At 36.2% G+C, this 17,577-nt stretch overlaps 1 protein-coding gene across 4 annotated transcripts in view; it reads right to left on the reverse strand.

Moving 5' to 3' along the window:
* Positions 1–7,114: 7,114 nt before the first annotated feature.
* LOC131184494 (inner centromere protein-like) overlaps positions 7,115–17,577 on the reverse strand; it is a 34,144-nt gene continuing 23,681 nt past the window's right edge. For all 4 annotated transcript variants that reach the window (XM_058155854.1, XM_058155845.1, XM_058155863.1 and 1 more), the window contains exons 17-18: positions 16,295–16,454; positions 7,115–15,521 (exon numbers count right to left, since the gene is read on the reverse strand). In XM_058155854.1, the coding sequence (XP_058011837.1) occupies positions 15,307–15,521; positions 16,295–16,454 (375 nt within the window). In that variant the 3' untranslated portion in view covers positions 7,115–15,306. The remainder of the gene's footprint in view (positions 15,522–16,294; positions 16,455–17,577) is intronic.

A 17,577-nucleotide genomic window follows, 5' to 3' on the forward strand; every position in this document is an offset into this window, starting at 1 on the left:
TGATTATACAGATCCTACAGGTCAAACACAGAACTATCTGGACATGACATTAACACTGTCTTATCCACATTCATTGAAGTGCCATCAATTTCAATGTTTACTCCTAAGTAAATAGTAAGTAAATATAATAGCCCAATAGCCCAAGATGTGCTGCATATTTCCTGGTATAAAAATAGGGAATTTTTTAAGTTGCAGCCCATACAACTGAAACAGTTGACTGAACAAGCTTAATATTAATCAGATGCTAAGAAGTTGGGCAGCATTGTAACCGGGAATTACAAACATAGGCCGAGAGAGTGCAAATTAATAAAAATGAGCTACCCTTTGGATCCACATCCAAAAAGGCATTTTGCTATTTGGCACCTTGTTAATGCCTCCTTAAAGGAACCAAATCCACAACCACTCAAGCATATTTTCACCTTTGGATTGAAATCAAGAGCCATCATTTCATTTATAGGAAAACTCTTCTTGCATTGTGTATTTTGTTATTTTGTTGAAACTCAAAACATACTGCAGTGCAACTAGAAATAAGTAGACCTAGTCATTTTATTGGGGGTGAGATATAACACATAAGAAGTAATTTTTTTTTACAATTATGGAAATATTAGAGATAAACCAAAGAAGCATGCACAAGTGTTGAGGATAAGAGTCTCTTCGCAACATTCATGGGTGGTTTTTAGTTCTCACTGTCACTTTCTCCCAGAGTGTGCTTGTCAAAAAGATATTCTGCCATTCCAGATTTTGGTGCTCCCATCTTGCGCAAGTTGGTCACATGATCACCCAGCTCTTTGATGGATTTAACTTGTTCATCCAAGTAGTGAGTTTCAATGAAGTCACATAACTAGAAGACAAAAGCAGTATTAAAAACCTATTATCTCTTTCTAGAGGAGTACAACTTTTTTTGCAAATAAGAGAGCCACAAACTAAAAACCATGGATTACTAAATTCAACCAATGCTATTTAAAAGTTCCACGTCTGGCGAGCCAAAGAAAACCAAATTTTCTTAGAAAACATATATCTGGATGCATGGGCAGCAAAATAGTAGAACTTGATCCTTCAAAGTATGAAAGAAAAAATTAAATCTATTATTTATATGACCTTAGGACACAGTGAAAATCCATTAGTTCCATATTCTAATTCTTTAGTGAAACTTGAAACAATAATTTACATCTTGCTCTGTATTTAAATAAATACAAGTAGACCTTGACTTATATCCATTTGCTTAGTGACTGTTCAAACTTACCACAGCACTGAAAAAAGTGACTTATAAGCATTTTTCATACTTACAACTGCAGCATTCCCTTGGTCACATGATCAAAATTCAGACATTTGGCAACTGGCATGTATGACAATTACAGTGTGTCCAGGGTCATGTGATCACCTTTTGCAACCTTCTGACAAGCAAAAACAATGGGGAAGCCAAATTCACTTAAAACTGTGTTACTAAATTAACAACTGCAGTGATTCACTTAACTGTGGCAAGAAAGGTCATAAAATGAAGCAAAGCTCACTTAATTATCTTGCTTAGCATTCGAAATTTTGGGCTCAATTGTGGTTGTAAGTCAAGTGGTCAAGGACTACCTACAGTCACAATTGGACACAAAGAAGCCACGCCCTCCATAAACTGAGAAGGTGGGAGAGTCTTTCTCAGAACTCTTCCCTCCGTTTTTTGGACGCACGCGCGTCTGGAGTAAGCGTGACTCAGCCGTTTCTTGAGCCTCACCGCTCGTTTGGCTCGGAAGGCTTTGTTTGGACCGGAAGGCGTTTGGAGTGGGTGGGGTGGGGGGATGATTCCAAGAAACTGCTGAGTAGCCGCCGTGCTTACATGGCAAAGAACGCAGTTAAAAGGGGAGAAACCCCTGGAGAGGAACCCGATCCTTTCCAAGCTGAGGCAATTCTCTGACCGTGCCTGAGGCAGGCGCGCGCAACGCAGTGTCTCGGAGGAAAGCCAGTTGTGCAAGATGCATAGCTCATATATTTTTCCACACTGCATATGCATGTAGTGTATTCAGGTCTCCGTTTTTATACGCGCGAAAACAAGAATGCGATGTTCATCTGATTTTAAAAGATAGCGCAGTTTGAATTTTGAGGGGAAAGGTTGCCTAGCAGAGATGATGTTCAGCATTCGACAAAATCTAGCTAACTGTACAAATTGATTCCAGAAATCTCAAGCTAAACCAGGTTTACTAGCTCTTCCTGAAGAGAAATCCCAGGGCTACCGTTGGAAAAATATTCCAGAAAAGTCATCGGAATAACTGCTATCAAAAACTACATGGACAATCGGAGCTAAACTTGACCCAAGGGAGTATTTACTGTGCTTTACTTTTACAACAAATAATGGAAATTTTTCCATTAATATATAAATATAAATATTTTCCTAAATACATAAATAAAGTGTTCTGCTAAAGAAGATCAAACTACAAGCCACATGAGAAATAAAACTCCTACCTGAAGGCTGAAAAAAACTGATAAAACAGAATAAGCTTTTTTTTCTCACTTTAGATGGGAGTCATACCAGTTGATCTTCAGCAAATTGTGAGCCTTACTGGGTAGGGATCTTGTTGGCCTAAAATCAGCACCAACTCACTGTTTCCATTATGTGAACAATGCAGTGGTGGGTTGGTACGGTTTCACCCTGGATCTGGTGAACCGGTAGCTGCAGCGGTGGGAGGTTCTGCCCACCTGCCCGGACATCTCTGCGCATTCATAGAACTGTTGCACATGTGCCCACAAGCGAACCAGTAGCGACCAAAATTGAAACCCACTACTGGAACAATGTATAACTACCGGTATGTATTTTGTCAGCCCCTGGTAAAAGTTTGCTGCTCAGCTTTGAGTTGTATGTTTGCAAAAGCACCCATTTAAAAGTTCTTTTTGTTTAGCAATGTTTTTCCATCATGTTCGCAGATGACACAACAGTGATTGGTCTCATTCGAGACAATGACGAATCCGCATATAGACGAGAGGTCGACCAAAACAATCTGGAACTGAACACACTCAAAACCGTAGAAATGGTGGTAGACTTTAGGAAAAACCCTTCCATACTTCCACCTCTCACAATACTTGACAACACAGTATCAACAGTAGAAACCTTCAAATTTCTGGGTTCTATCATATCGCAAGTTCTCAAATGGACAGCTAACATCAAAAACATTAAAAAAGGACAACAAAGAATGTTCTTTCTGCGCCAACTCAGTAAGCTCAAACTGCCCAAGGAGCTGCTGATCCAATTCTACAGAGGAATTATTGAGTCTGTCATTTGCACCTCTATAACTGTCTGGTTCGGTTCTGCAACCCAACAAGAAAAACACAGACTTCAGAGGATAATTAGAACTGCAGAAAAAATAATTGCTACCAACCTGCCTTCCATTGAGGACCTGTATACTGCACGAATCAAGAAGAGAGCCGTGAAAATATTTGCAGATCCCTCGCATCCTGGACATAAACTGTTTCAACTCCTACCCTCAAAACGACGCTATAGAGCACTGCACACCAGAACAACTAGACACAAGAACAGTTTTTTCCCGAAGGCCATCACTGCTAAACAAATAATTCCCTCAACACTGTCAGACTATTTACTGAATCTGCACTACTATTAATCGTTTCATAGTTCCCATCACCAATCTCTTTCCACTTATGACTGTATGACTATAACTTGTTGCTGGCAATCCTTATGATTTATATTGATATATTGATCATCAGTTGTGTTGTAAATGTTGTACCTTAATGAACGTATCTTTTCTTTTATGTACACTGAGAGCATATGCACCAAGACAAATTCCTTGTGTGTCCAATCACACTTGGCCAATAAAAAAAAAAAATTCATAAAAATTCTATTCTGATTTGTGATCCCTTCCAGAAATTCAAAGAAATTATATTAAAGTTTATTCATTTTGAATCAAGTAATTATTATTAGAAATGTTTATTTTTAAAAAGGAACTGATGTTCTTCCAAATAAATTGCAGGAGCTTATGAAAAAATAAGTTGAAAACTTTTTTAAAAAGGATTTTTTACACTGCAGAAGAAAACTAAAAACAGTGTCCTCATTGTATGTGTGGTAAACAGCAAGCCAAAAGAAATAAAGTCTGAGTTCTGGAACAAGCTCTACCAAGTTTTTTTTCTTCCAAAATATGCATTCCCATATTTCCTTACAAAAGACAGAAACACATTTTTATTCTGGAGTGTATCAAGCTCTATTTTTTGTAAAGCATTGCACATTGTCCTCAATATCCCTACAATTGGAGCATTTTGAAATGTAGAACATTTCAATTAAGTTGTGAAATTAGTTCCATGTCAGCTGAATTGATTCGGTCAGTTGAAAAGATGCATAAAGTATGAATTTAGAATATCAATAGAGACAATAGAAGAGATATAGGCACTGAAAATATAATTATTACTCCTTGGAGATTATGAATTCCATCCAAACTTCTACACTGCTGAGATTGTTATTTCAGTATATCCAAGCCTCAAAAACTATAATGTATGTATGTATTTTCAGCAAAAAATGAAACCAATATGGAAGAAGAAAATCTTAAAAACAATACCAAAATATCACTTGAATTCTAAAGCCGCTAGTAAATGTACTTCAGAACACAGTACTCCAGTCTGAATATAAATCTATACTGGTATTTCCAAATATTTAGGTAATTGCAGGGGGAAAATGCTCCCGGTTCGGACCGACTCGTCCGATCCAGTAGCAATGACGGCGGGTGGTTCAGAGAACCGGTAGCAAAAATCCCTGCCCCTGCCCCCTGCCCCTGCTGAGCTGCACCATCATCAGAGAGTTGTGGGTTTTTTTAACTTTTAAAAGCAGTTTTTCTTCAGCCGAAAACATGCCTTTAAAAGTAAAAAAAAAAAAGCCTTTGAGGATCCCGTGGCTCAGCTGAGATCGTCAGAACCCTTTAAAAGTTTTTTTTAACAACCTCTTCGGCCGAAGAGGTTGTAAAAAAAAGGTTTTAAAAGGCTCCTCTGGTGATCCCAGCTGAGTTCCTCATCACCAGAACCTTAAAAAACATGTTTTCTCCAAGATCTTCAGTTGAAGAGCTTGTAGAAAACCACCTTTTAAGAGATTCTGGGCTGCGATGAAGCACTTACCTTATACTGCTCCTTTCTGGCTGGGAAAGCCATGCTTTACATCAGTTGCATCAGCTAGCAACTGAAGCTGCCTGCCTGAAATCCATCTGTCAGCAACTCAATTTACCTGCTTTGCTGGCTGAGGAACTCTGAGAATTGAAGTCCACAAACCTTAAAGTTACTAAGGTTGGAGGCCCCTGATCTAAAAAATATAAATAAAATAATAAAATAAAATATTTGTGCAGCTTTGTGAGATTTGGTGTGTTTCTTTAGTGTTTCACTCTAGTTACACAAACACACAAAATCTCACAAAGCTGTATGTGGCATTTTGTGTGTGTGAGAGAGAATCAGTTGTGTTGTGTGTGTGTAAAGTGTGAAAGTTGGTTTTTGAGCTTTTTGTGGCTGTGTGAAGTTCCTGCTTGTTGCAGGGGCCATTTTGGGTGAAGTGCAGCTGCTTTTACATTGTATGTGAGTCAGTTGTGTTATGTTGTGTGTGTGTAAAGTGTGAAAGTTGGATTTTGGTACCTCTTATTTTGTATACTTTGTTTATTATTTTTATTATTTATTGTTATTGCCCACGCCCACCCAATCATCTGACCACCAAGCCATGCCCACCAATTAAGCCACACCCACAGAACCTGTAGGGAAAATTTTTAAATTTTACCCCTGGGTAATTGGTCTATCAACATTTGAACTTCTGTCTGAAATTATCTCAGACATTATTTCAGAATTCGTAGATGGACCTAGAGCATTGTCTCAAGTTTGTTCTTCTAAGTATTTCTTGAAAGAAAAAAAGAAAAAAAAAAGAAAGAGAAATATGCTAATCCTTTTGAAGTTGAAGATTTCCGATACATACTATGGCTGTAAAGCCATTTGTAATTAGGCTTTGAACATCCAAGTTGATTGGGAATGTTAGATAAATTTGCTGACATTTACAGGACCACAATGGAATAAACTGAATGAAGAGTGGAGGGTCAGAGTTGCAGGAACCAGACAATAAAAATAGGTTAAGAAACAAGCAATATCTCCTGGAAAGAATAGAAAAGGATGGGAGATTGGTGAAATGCCTTAGTGAGATTCTCTTTGTGCATACAACATATATGTCAGTAATGTATAGGATCCTGTTTGCTGAATGCACACTAATTGGCTTAGAGTTTTGAACGGGAATATAATCAAGCAGAATGGTAATATCTTAAACTCCCTGAATGTTTAAGAGATTTATTCTGTAACATTCAGCTTCCACCTTTATACTATAAACCTGTTCACCCTTGCCTCCATCATGCTTTCTACCAGCCAAGAAAGGGTTCTCAATTGTGCCTCAATTGATATTGGTATGTCAATGTGGTGGGAAAACATCTTAATTACTCTTTTATGTGAAGAATCTTGACAATGTATATGAGTAAACACCAAAGTCCCTATCAGCCTTCAGAGTAGGGTTCAGCAGTATGTTGTGGCTCTTGAGTGATGTCTAATCCCTTACTAAGGATTCAACTAGTTCTGGCAGCCTCAAAAATTGTATGTGGAACAGAATGAAGCCACTGACAGGCGATTCATCTTCACAGCAGAACAAGAAATTCAGGGTCAAATATATTTATGCCTCAGTGCTTATCACCTTGCTTTTTTCCTTCCACATTTCTGAGTCAATGACTCTTGCCTGGTCTCTTGATGGCCCTGAGAAGTAATTGGGAGACAGTTTCAGTTGTCCTTCTGGCCAGGGAATTGCTGGCTAGAGCCTCACCAGTTTCAACCCTTTGTATCTGAGCCGGATGGACAGAAGATGGGAAGTGGTCAGTCCATGAACTAGCAGTAGGAAACTCTTGTGGTCCTCCTCTCCCATAATGTAAAAGAACAGCCAATGGGCTGAAAGGCAGGGATAATCCAAAATTTGAAATGTAGGTGGTGTTGGTAAGATGGATAAGAAATACATTCTGAGTAACACTTTGGGATATAATATAATTATTTAAATTAACTAGGCAATCCTTTAGGATAAATAAAAATGTTCTAACTACAAATAGCAGACTGTTGCTTTTAAGTGTAATTGCAACAGGGAATGACTGTAAATACTGAAACTATGTGTTAAGCTACGGAGGGACTTTTTCAATAATGTGGAAAAACAACAACACAACATTCATCATAAGATCAGATGACTAAGAGTTTAAGATAGCATAATCTGTGCTTAAAACAGGTGTTCAGGTAAGTTAAACCACAATAATATGCAGCATCTTGTTATAGCCAATTAGAGAACTGAACAGTAAAACAAAGAAGTTACCCAAAGCAGGAATCAGACTGGAGAAACACACACTATTGCTAGAGAAAGCCAATAGCGCTGAGATATTTATTTGGTCAATTATTCATCTTGCATGACACACACAGATTTTCGTAACTATATTGTACAAATCCCTTGACGTAGGCCAAGGCTAAGAAAGTTAATTCCTGTCACAACCATGGCAGGAAATAGGAAGCTGTTTCAGCAAACTACTTTGATGCCAGTTCATGTTGTGAGATTGCACAAAGTGCTACCATTGCGTATTTACATCCTGGTGTCTGACTCAAGTACTGAGATCATAGTATTTATGTAATGAAATACATGCTGTTGTTTAGCCTTGTTATTTATGGTAGTTTGTAAGTCCCTGTATATGAATTACAGTACTATATATGTCAGATCACCAAAACTTATCACAGATGAAAAAGATGTAAAGAAGGAGCCAGTTTGGTCTAGTCTAGTGGGTTAGAAAGCAGGAGACTGTGAGTTCAAGTCCTATTTTAGGCATGAAAGCCAGCTGAGTGACTTTGGGCCAGTCACTCTTTCTCAGCCCAACATACCTCATAGGGTTGTTACATGGAAAATAGGAGGAAGACGTGTGGATAATAACAGTATACTACAAATAAATAATAAAATAAAAATGTATCAAGACTGTAATTTTCAAAATCCTTATTTTATGACATATTAAGCCAATTTGAGGGTTGAAATCTCTATTAAGCAAACAATTGATCAATTATACCTAATAATTTAGTTCAAAGATGATGCCTTAAGGCATAAATTTTATGAAGTAGAGCTAATTCAGCTTTGCAGTTATATATTCTCTATCAAATCAAGTTTAGTATTTAGTATTTAGTTTAGTATTTTGACTAAGGATATAGTACTTGCCTATTAAAGATTCTTGAATGGAAATAATACATTTTTTTATATTTATTTAGAAATTTATGCTTAGAATCCAAACTATATAAGTACTGCTTAAATTGAGAGGCTACTGGTGAACTAAAAAATTGGGCAGTGACCGTATTAGATTTATTTGACATTTTTATTTGGATATTGCCATCATCTGTCCCCAAAATGCAGCCATAAAATCCCTGGTCACTAATTTGAGTTCGGAAAACTTCCAAACATATGACCCACAGGGGTGAAATCCAGCAGGTTGGCAGGTTCTGGAGAACCTGTAGCGGAAATTTTAAGTAGTTCGGAGAATCGGGTGGGAATGGAGATTTTGCAATATCCTTCCCCCAGGAGTGGGGAGGAAATGGGGATTTTGCAGTATCCTTCCCCTGGAGTTGGGTGGGAATGTAGGTTTTGCAGTATCGTTCCCCTGCCGCGCCCACCAAGCCATACCCACAGAATCGGTAGTAAAAAAAATAGGATTTCACCACTGATGACCCATCTCAAAAAATAGGAAAGCTGGTTTTAGAGATTTGTTTTTTCTCCAGTAAAAGCTAATGCAAAGTGATGGACTCCCTGTTGACTCCACCTTTTTATCCATATGCCCAAAGATGGTACTATTCTTCTAGTCTCAATATTTAAGGGTAATACATTGAAGTCAGCTAATTAACATCCAACCAGCCTCTTAAATGTTATTAGTAAATGATAAGAGCCCTCTCTTGGCCATCAACCAATTTCTAATAGGATTAAATTGCCTTCTTAAACATTTTCTTACATTTTGAAATTTTTATAATTTTATAATCTTAAAATTTTTAATTTTAACTTTAATGTTTTCATTCTCACTATTGTTCTATATTTTTATACTGTACTGTACACTGCCCAGAGTCCCTCTTTGCGGGAGATGTGATAAATCCATAAACTAACTAAATTAAACACCTTCATGAAAAACTCATTGATTGGCTAGAAGAAGAACAAGTTTGGGCTGATGATTAGCATACTTTAGGATGATCAACTAAAAGTCAACTTATTCTAAATTAATCTATCAAAAAAATAAATCTTGAGATAGAATTGGAGGTGATTTTTGATTCAATCTCTAATCAGTGATTGTGGAGGAAACTAATAAATGTATTTAGGGGCTGCTTTGTTATACTGTTCCATGAAAATTTGTACAAGTTACATATGTACAAGGCATATGACAAGCAGAAGATTCTCAGACCCAATTTCAATAATAAGAGAAATTAAAGAAGGCTGTATTCTGCCCTCCTTATTAAATTTAAGCCTTAATTTTAGTTCAAGCCCTAAGAAAAAGTAAATTTCATCCCCTATCACTAACTAACAAAGAGTACCTATTTGCTTTACCCATATAATGCAGTCATCCCCTTTTCTGAATATAAGTTGTTCTTCAATCAGTAAAACCTAGATGCTTATTGTAGGACAGAAAAATGAAAATTGATTATAGTAAAACAAAGGGGCTGCATTCCATAAATGAAAAATGAACAGCAATCAAACTGAGCAAATCTTCAAAAAATCTTCAAAAAAGGAAAAAAAAACAGATCCAGGAAACTACAGACCTATCAGCCTGACCTCAATACCGGGGAATATTCTGGAAAAGATAATCAAGCAACGAATCACCGAACACATAGAAGCAAACAAAATAATAACCAAAAGCCAACATGGACTAATCTTATTGCATTCTTTGACAAAGTGACAAAATTAGTAGACCAGAGGAATGCTGTTGATATAATTTACTTGGACTTCAGTAAAGCATTTGATAAAGTAGACCATAACCTACTACTAGATAAAGTAGAAAAATGTGGGTTAGACAACACCACCACCAGATGGATTCGTAACTGGCTGACCAACTGCACTCAACGTGTAGTCCTCAACGGAACTACATCCACATGGAGGGAAGTATGCAGTGGAGTATCCCAAGGCTCTGTTTTACACCCAGTACTCTTCAACATCTTCATCAATGACTTGCAGATGACACCAAGCTGGCAGGAATAGCCAACACTTCAGAAGATAGGCGCAAGTTACAGAAAGATCTTGACAGACTTGAACGTTGGGCGCTATCTAACAAAATGAAATTCAACAGTGAAAAAAGTAAGGTTCTACATTTAGGCAAAAAAAAAAATGAACAGGTACCGTATATGTGGTACCTTGCTCAATAGTAGTACCTGTGAGAGGGATCTTGGAGTCCTAGTGGATAACCATTTAGATATGAGCCAGCAGTGTGCAGCAGCTGCTAAAAAAGCCAACACAGTTCTGGGCTGCATAAACAGAGGGATAGACTCAAGATCACGTGAAGTGTTAGTGCCACTTTATAATGCCTTGGAAAGGCCACACTTGGAATACTGCATTTATTTATTTAGCAGTAATTTTCTCCATATTATTAGATGCCATTTTCTCCTAAACGTCTATGTTAACCTGTATTGTATAATACTTTGTGTTTGAATTTTAAGCTGAGTTATCTGAAATAGCAGAAGTGCAAAACAGAACTTGTGCAAATATACTATCCTGTGCTATTGGCTCAAAAGTCTGTTATTCCTTTGCTGCTTACAGGCAAACATGAGCCTTCCTGCCCACACATGTTTTGGCACTTCTGGTCTTAAATTAATTCTGAATAAGCTCAATCATAAATCACCAGTGGTTTGGGGTTTTTTAAAAAGAAAAAACAATCATCTTATTTTTCATAATCAGGCTTTATTTACCAATGTATTTACCAATGCTTGATCTGATAAAACTTCCTTGATGCCAAGAGAAGTTCTCTTATTCCTATTTTTCTACTCTGCCAACTCCTTTTTCTACTGTCTGCCTGGACTAAGGACATTTTACAGTCTAAGTAAGCAGAGTGAATAAGTTTTCATGGCCAGCATGAAAGGAAATGGGGGTGTGCTCTGTATCTTTGTGGCCATAAATTACCCATTCATAACTAATACACATACTTTCCACATTGAAATGTTTTTGTTATGCTCTAGATTTATTGACCAGCTTAAGGACTGAGAGTAATTTCATAGTGATATTAAATTTAATACTATATGGATCTATTTATATTAGTTTTTCCTTTTGTTAGGCTCAGTTTAATAACTCTGATGCATATAGTTTTTTAATGTACGGTATTATATAACCAGTATTGTATTTTTTTCTGGTGTTGTAATTGCTTGTTGCATTTTGCTATTAAAAAAGGTTACCGTGACATTCCTTGCTTTAAAATTTTATAGGCATATTTAAATACGAATCTTTTTGCACATTAATACGAATTTTGTAAGAGCAAAACTAGTTAATCTTAGACACTTCTTTCCATGCCACCGAGAGTAGTACTTTTTGAAAACAAGAAAATGTTTGGCATTTGTGGAACTATCCAAATAAAACCTGTTTGGGAATTACATTAGAAAAACCAATATACAAAGGCTAATAAAACCAAAGGGCTTCTTTTATATGTCTGATTATTATTTTTTTCTCCCAGGTAATATTTCCTTGAATATAAATATTCTCCCCTTGCAAAATGTCTGCCTAGGTCTTTACTATGGCACTACAATAACATGCAAGGCTGTTTTCCTTAACCAAATGGCTTCCCAGTATGTTGAAAATGAACCTTAGAAGCTTCAACTAGAATGTGGCTTACACACACCCTTCCTGAGGCCCAGGGAGCTTGCAGACTCTCTAATTCCTTCCTGCTAGTCTCTGCAGCTGTCATCACCTTCCCCAACACTATTTTTACTCATAATACTTCCTCCTCTGCCCATTGGGTTATGTTGTTCCTATTCGCACTGTACCAGATCATGTCCACCCATCCGCAGGTGCTCCCATTATTATTCTCACATTTTCCTCCTTACTAAAAGAAATACAAAAGGATCCAAGTTGTTTTCAGCTAGTCAGAAGCAGAGCAGAGCAGAGCAGAGCAAATCTAATCTCTAGGATGCTGCCATTTTTCTAAATAGGTTTCTGTGGATCCCTTGGAGCTTAGAAAGGGCTAGGAATGTTGTGCTCTTTGAAGCAACTCCCAGTAATTCAACACACTGGGATGATTGTGGGTTTGCCAAGATACATATGGGCAAGATATACAACAAAATGGTTTTTAGTTTTGCTTCCTTATAATTGTGCATTGTAAGAGCAATTATGTAATGCTGTCCATATTTTCTCTCACAAATGCAGTTTTTCTCATTAGATAATACATGAGAAACTTCAGAGGCATGCCAAAGTGCTCTGGAATAAAACTTAAAAATAATCCTGTATGCTTTTCTTTAACTTTCAGCATGTCAGTTATTCTTTATTTTTTTAGTACATTCTGAAGAAAATGTGCACTTTTATAAAAGGATGTGTTATTTCAAATCACACTTATAATACAGCTGAAGACCTTGGTTAAGATCTTAAGAGGCAGATCCTCCTTTACCTGCATTGCTTAACATGTATCACTTTTTTATTTTTATCAGTAAGTGTTAGCCATTGTCACATTACTGAGCTGACAAATATAATTACTATCATGTTAGAACATGAAGGTTCAAGTCCTAGAGACAGTAGCAAAGACTCTTTAATTATTAATGGAGATAATGACAAGATACTGTAGCAGAGACCGTAAGTGCAGACAGCTCTCTACGATGACTGAAATGACTATTGATCTATCAGCAGTTTATAGTATAAGTGATCCTCATTTAATGACCACTAGTTCAGCAGCCAATCAAGTTCACAATGGTACTTACAACAGGTTACCATACAGTAATTACTACAGTCACAGAGTCCCTGCAGTCATGATCTGCGTCCCTGGTGGCCAACTCATAACTATGATGTTGCAGTATCCCTTGGTCACCATTTGCAACCTTCACTGCCAGCTTCCAACAAGCAAGGTCAATGAAGAAGCCAGTAGGAGCTTCATTATATGGTGACCATATAATATTGCACTTTATGGCATGGGATTCGCTTGACTAATTGACATGTTGGAATTTCCACTTAGCAGTGGAAATTCCAATCTCAATTACTGTCATTAAGTGAAGAATACCTATACAACATAAGGCCAAGAGATATAAAAATCATCACTTAAAATCCTTGAGCCAGTTTTTAAAATGTGATTTTATGATCTCATTTTGTAAGGTAGGAAAGAGATTAGGACGCCAGAATATAGGGGAGTTTGACTCTACTGTGTGAGACAAGTCCATAGCAACCATAGATAATCTCAAAGAATGGGGAAACGTGTATTTTCTCAATTAGTCAGAATCCAAGCCACATGATATTTTAAAACTAATGCCATGGAATTTTGTTCAGGAACAAATTAATAGCAAATGCAGTGCTTTTAATATAGGTATTATCTGGATTCTCTTAATTTTTCCAGAGATCAACTGGTTGCTGTGTTTTGTATCAAATGATAATTCAACACTAGATGCCATGTCCATTTTGCTCAGATACCAAAAACAAACACTTCCTCGACCACAATTATGCAATTGGTAAAAGTACAAAGAAACACAATCCATTAGTTTTGAATCAACATGTGAAGTCTTCAATACAGACTAAAGTATAAATTACATTATGGCCATAAAGTCTCAAATTTTTGCAAACAAAAGATGCTGAGTTTGGAATGGATTTTTTTAAAATCAATGTTCGAGGTGACTCATGATCCTAGTAGGCAGTCTTGAACAAGGTTTTTTTTTGTCTCTTTCTTCCCTTCCAGAATTACCAAACAGTTTTCTGTCATTACACAATTTCAGATTTTTCTTCCTTCTGCTTTGTTGTTAAGCATATCCAAATTGGAACAGGAAAAACCAAAGAAATCTATTCCGATACAAGTTATAAAGATTAATATGAATGGTTGAAAAACAAAATAAGAGAGGGATGGAAACTGAAGGGAATTAAAGACTTCCACATCTTCTCCATCTTTATTTATGCAGATATCTAATTTATATTTATTATGCAGACATATATTATTTATGTCTCTAATCCATTAATTTCAAAGCTGTTTAAAAGACACAGAAAGAATGAATATGGTCTGATTAAACAGATTGCCCGTCTGCTACAAAAAAAAAAAGATACAATGAAAATCTGCTCCTATTAATTCTATCAACTCCAGGATTCACTTTCCCTGTAGAACAGTAAGTAGTAATATTTTGGTTCAATATTTTTTTAAACTAAGAGTTGCCTTATTATTTGAATTGGACCTCTCACACATGGGTGTCTTTTATGTATAATTGCTGAGAAGGTACTAATTAAAGTATGTTGACTCTTACATGATATAGGATGATTTTTCATTTTTCATTGCTCCTTCCTCTCCTTGATTATGAAACAACCCCAAAATTTATTTCATCAAAAATAAAATCATAAGGACGATTATTAAAATCTCAGGGGGCAAAAGCTACCCCATATTTAAAACATTGAATGCTTCATTGCTGATAAAAGAGAAGAAAATAGGACTTACATCTCTACAAATCAAGATGCTAACAGCAAAATCTTCAGTCTCTTTACACATTGAAACATACAGCAAACACTAATGATCTTATTTTAGATATAGCTATTTCAATTAAATATATATACGACATCTTTATGACAAGGCAAGTACTGTAATCATGAAATGTAAAATCTGTAAACCCATTGTCTTTCTAGAAAACAAGCAAAATATTTTAGTTATTTTTTTTTTGCGAATCTATGCAATTTTGTATGTCACATAACAGAAAAGCGTATCCTTTTAGAGAAGTGAATCTATATGCATTGATCTAATTATAAAGCATAGGGTTCAATATGCATAAACCAGAACAGAATTAGAAAACAGAAATAAATCATCCAAGATGGCTTGGTAGAAACACTTACAATTAGTGTAGCAATCAGTTCTCAAAGATAAGAATCTTTAAGTATTGGGTGGCATCATGAAAAGACCAACCAGCAATAATATCAGATTATGATTACTGTTAATTTTTCCCCATTACTACAAATGCTAGAAAATATAATGAACCTCTTGGAACAAAATATGAAGCAAATTATCATAGTTACCTGAAATACTAAAGATAGATATAACATTTCAACCTTTATTATATAACATATAAAATACTAAAATGGTTTACAAATGCAACATAACTATAGCTAGACAAGAAATAATTTCAGTATTTTTTCATGCTGTTGGCCATCCGGAGTGCTGGTTTGGATCCTGGAAGAGGTGGCGATTGCCATGCAGCCGAACTTGTACGCTTGAAATACCTTGGCTTACTTTTATAGAAGATATCCTCTAGTTTAGGGCTCAGTATGTGACCAAATAACCTGTTGATTTCTGGAGGATTGTAGTACTGGTATGTAACAGCTTCGTTAAGTTGAACCCCTGAGGAAATAACCATTTTCATATGTGAGTAATTCTTCAGATAGCAACACATCTCCAACCAAAGTACTTCTAGGATGTTTAGGTAGTCCTTTGCCTTCAACCTTTTGTTTAGTGACCATCCAAAATTACAACAGCACTGGAAAAAGTGACTTATGACTTTTTCACACTTATGACCATTGACGCATTCTCACGGTCACATGATCAAAATTTGAACCCTTGGCAACTAACTCATTTATTATGGTTGCATCATCTCGGGGTGGGGTGGGTGTTGGGTCACATGACCTTTTGCGACCAACTGACAAATCAAGTCAATGGGGAATCCGGCCTCACTTAACAACATTGTTACTAACGTAACAACTGCAATGATTCACTTAACAAATGTGGCAAACAAGTCATAAAATGGGGCAAAATTCACTTAACTGTCTCACTTAGCAACAGAAATTTTGGGCTCAATTGTAGCCGTTAAGTTGACTACCTGTATAAAATGGCCAGAATGTGAAGTTCCTCCAGCAGTTCTAATAATAATCAATTGGTCTGCAGTAAACAAACAAAGCTTGTCACTCCAACTCAATGACAAAGACATAAATTTGTTAGTGGCCTAAAAAGGATGGCGCTATGGAAAAAAATGTAGAGTTTCCAATTATCAGCATCACTGTTTCATCTCCTTATTTACTAAATTTTGACTGGTTTTATTTTTTCTTTCTTTTATTCTTATCATAATAGTAAGATACAAGATATGCTGCAATATGTCATTCTGAAAGACACATATATACCGTTGGCCCACAAGGGGATGGGTTTGCGAGGCTGACTTTCATCATCTGTGGAGTCGTCGCTATTCAGATCCATTCCATAGTCATTCAGATTGACTTTGAGAGACTTCGTATCTTTCAGATCTTGGGCATCTACTCGATTGGAAGTCCCACTATAAGATTTCTAAAATACAGGCAAGATTGAACACATAAATTAATGTTACAAACACAGCAGTTATCAACAGTGGCTCTTTGTGACTACCCTGCTTGCCTTTCCAAAATTTATACATAATTTTTTTCATGGAAGCAGCAGCTAAAATTTATATTGTGACTTTATGTACACAAAGATTAAGGAAAGGTTGTTGTTCTCCTCCAAATGTGTTTACAGACAAATGAATAACAGAATTTGAAGCTCTTTACCAACAATATACAGTAAAATCAATAGTGAATGTTTACTGTCTGAAAAATAAGTAGAAAGAGGCAGATGACTGAACCACAGAAGTCAAGTGATTCAGTTCTGCAAGTTTCTAAAAATAAAGTAAGGAGATGACAGTGGATAGAGGCAAATTTTCTATTTGAATATGTCAAATGGAAACAATTGCGTTAAAAAAGAACAAATGACTACATAATTTTGGCTGTTTTATGTACCTGCACTAACTTTGCTTCAACACACTTCACAATCTCAGAAACCCATCATAATCATGTCTCTTCCTCCTTAAATGGCTGAAATAACAACTCTAGGTACTCTTACTAAAATCCTGATAGGTATTTTTAATCAAATTTTTGACTGGCCCATGATAAAAACATGGGATCCATTGGGAAACAGGAACTAAATCTAGTTGTTATTATTACTATCACACCTCTTAAAGTCTAGTATCTGCTTCCTCTCTTTTTAGATATCCAAGCTATAGCCACTATCATATGTTGATAAATTTGTAGATTCTTTAGTACTCAATTTAAATGTACATGCCTGTCTAAAAACTCATCTTGCTTTTAAAACTACTATAAGCTGCAAAATATTGGTGGGCATATTCTAATTTTTAAGAAATAAAGTGCTCTAGGTTTCTATTGCAACCATTCTTGAAAGAGGTATTTTCATAGGGTTTTCACAAGGTCAGATCTAGAGAAGGAAGATAATTTGAATAAATAAACTGAGGGAGAACAAAAAGTAACAGATTTTTTGAACTGCTAAATAATCTTCACAAGCATTCAGTGTTGCAGCTATGTTCATATATCATGTGATCACTGGCAGAATTTGGGGCATTTATAACCTTTACAAGATGTTTACTTCCAAAACAAAAGCTGTT

The sequence above is a fragment of the Ahaetulla prasina genome, chromosome 1 (assembly GCF_028640845.1).
Source record: "Ahaetulla prasina isolate Xishuangbanna chromosome 1, ASM2864084v1, whole genome shotgun sequence".
In the NCBI taxonomy this organism is placed as follows: Eukaryota; Metazoa; Chordata; class Lepidosauria; order Squamata; family Colubridae; genus Ahaetulla; species Ahaetulla prasina.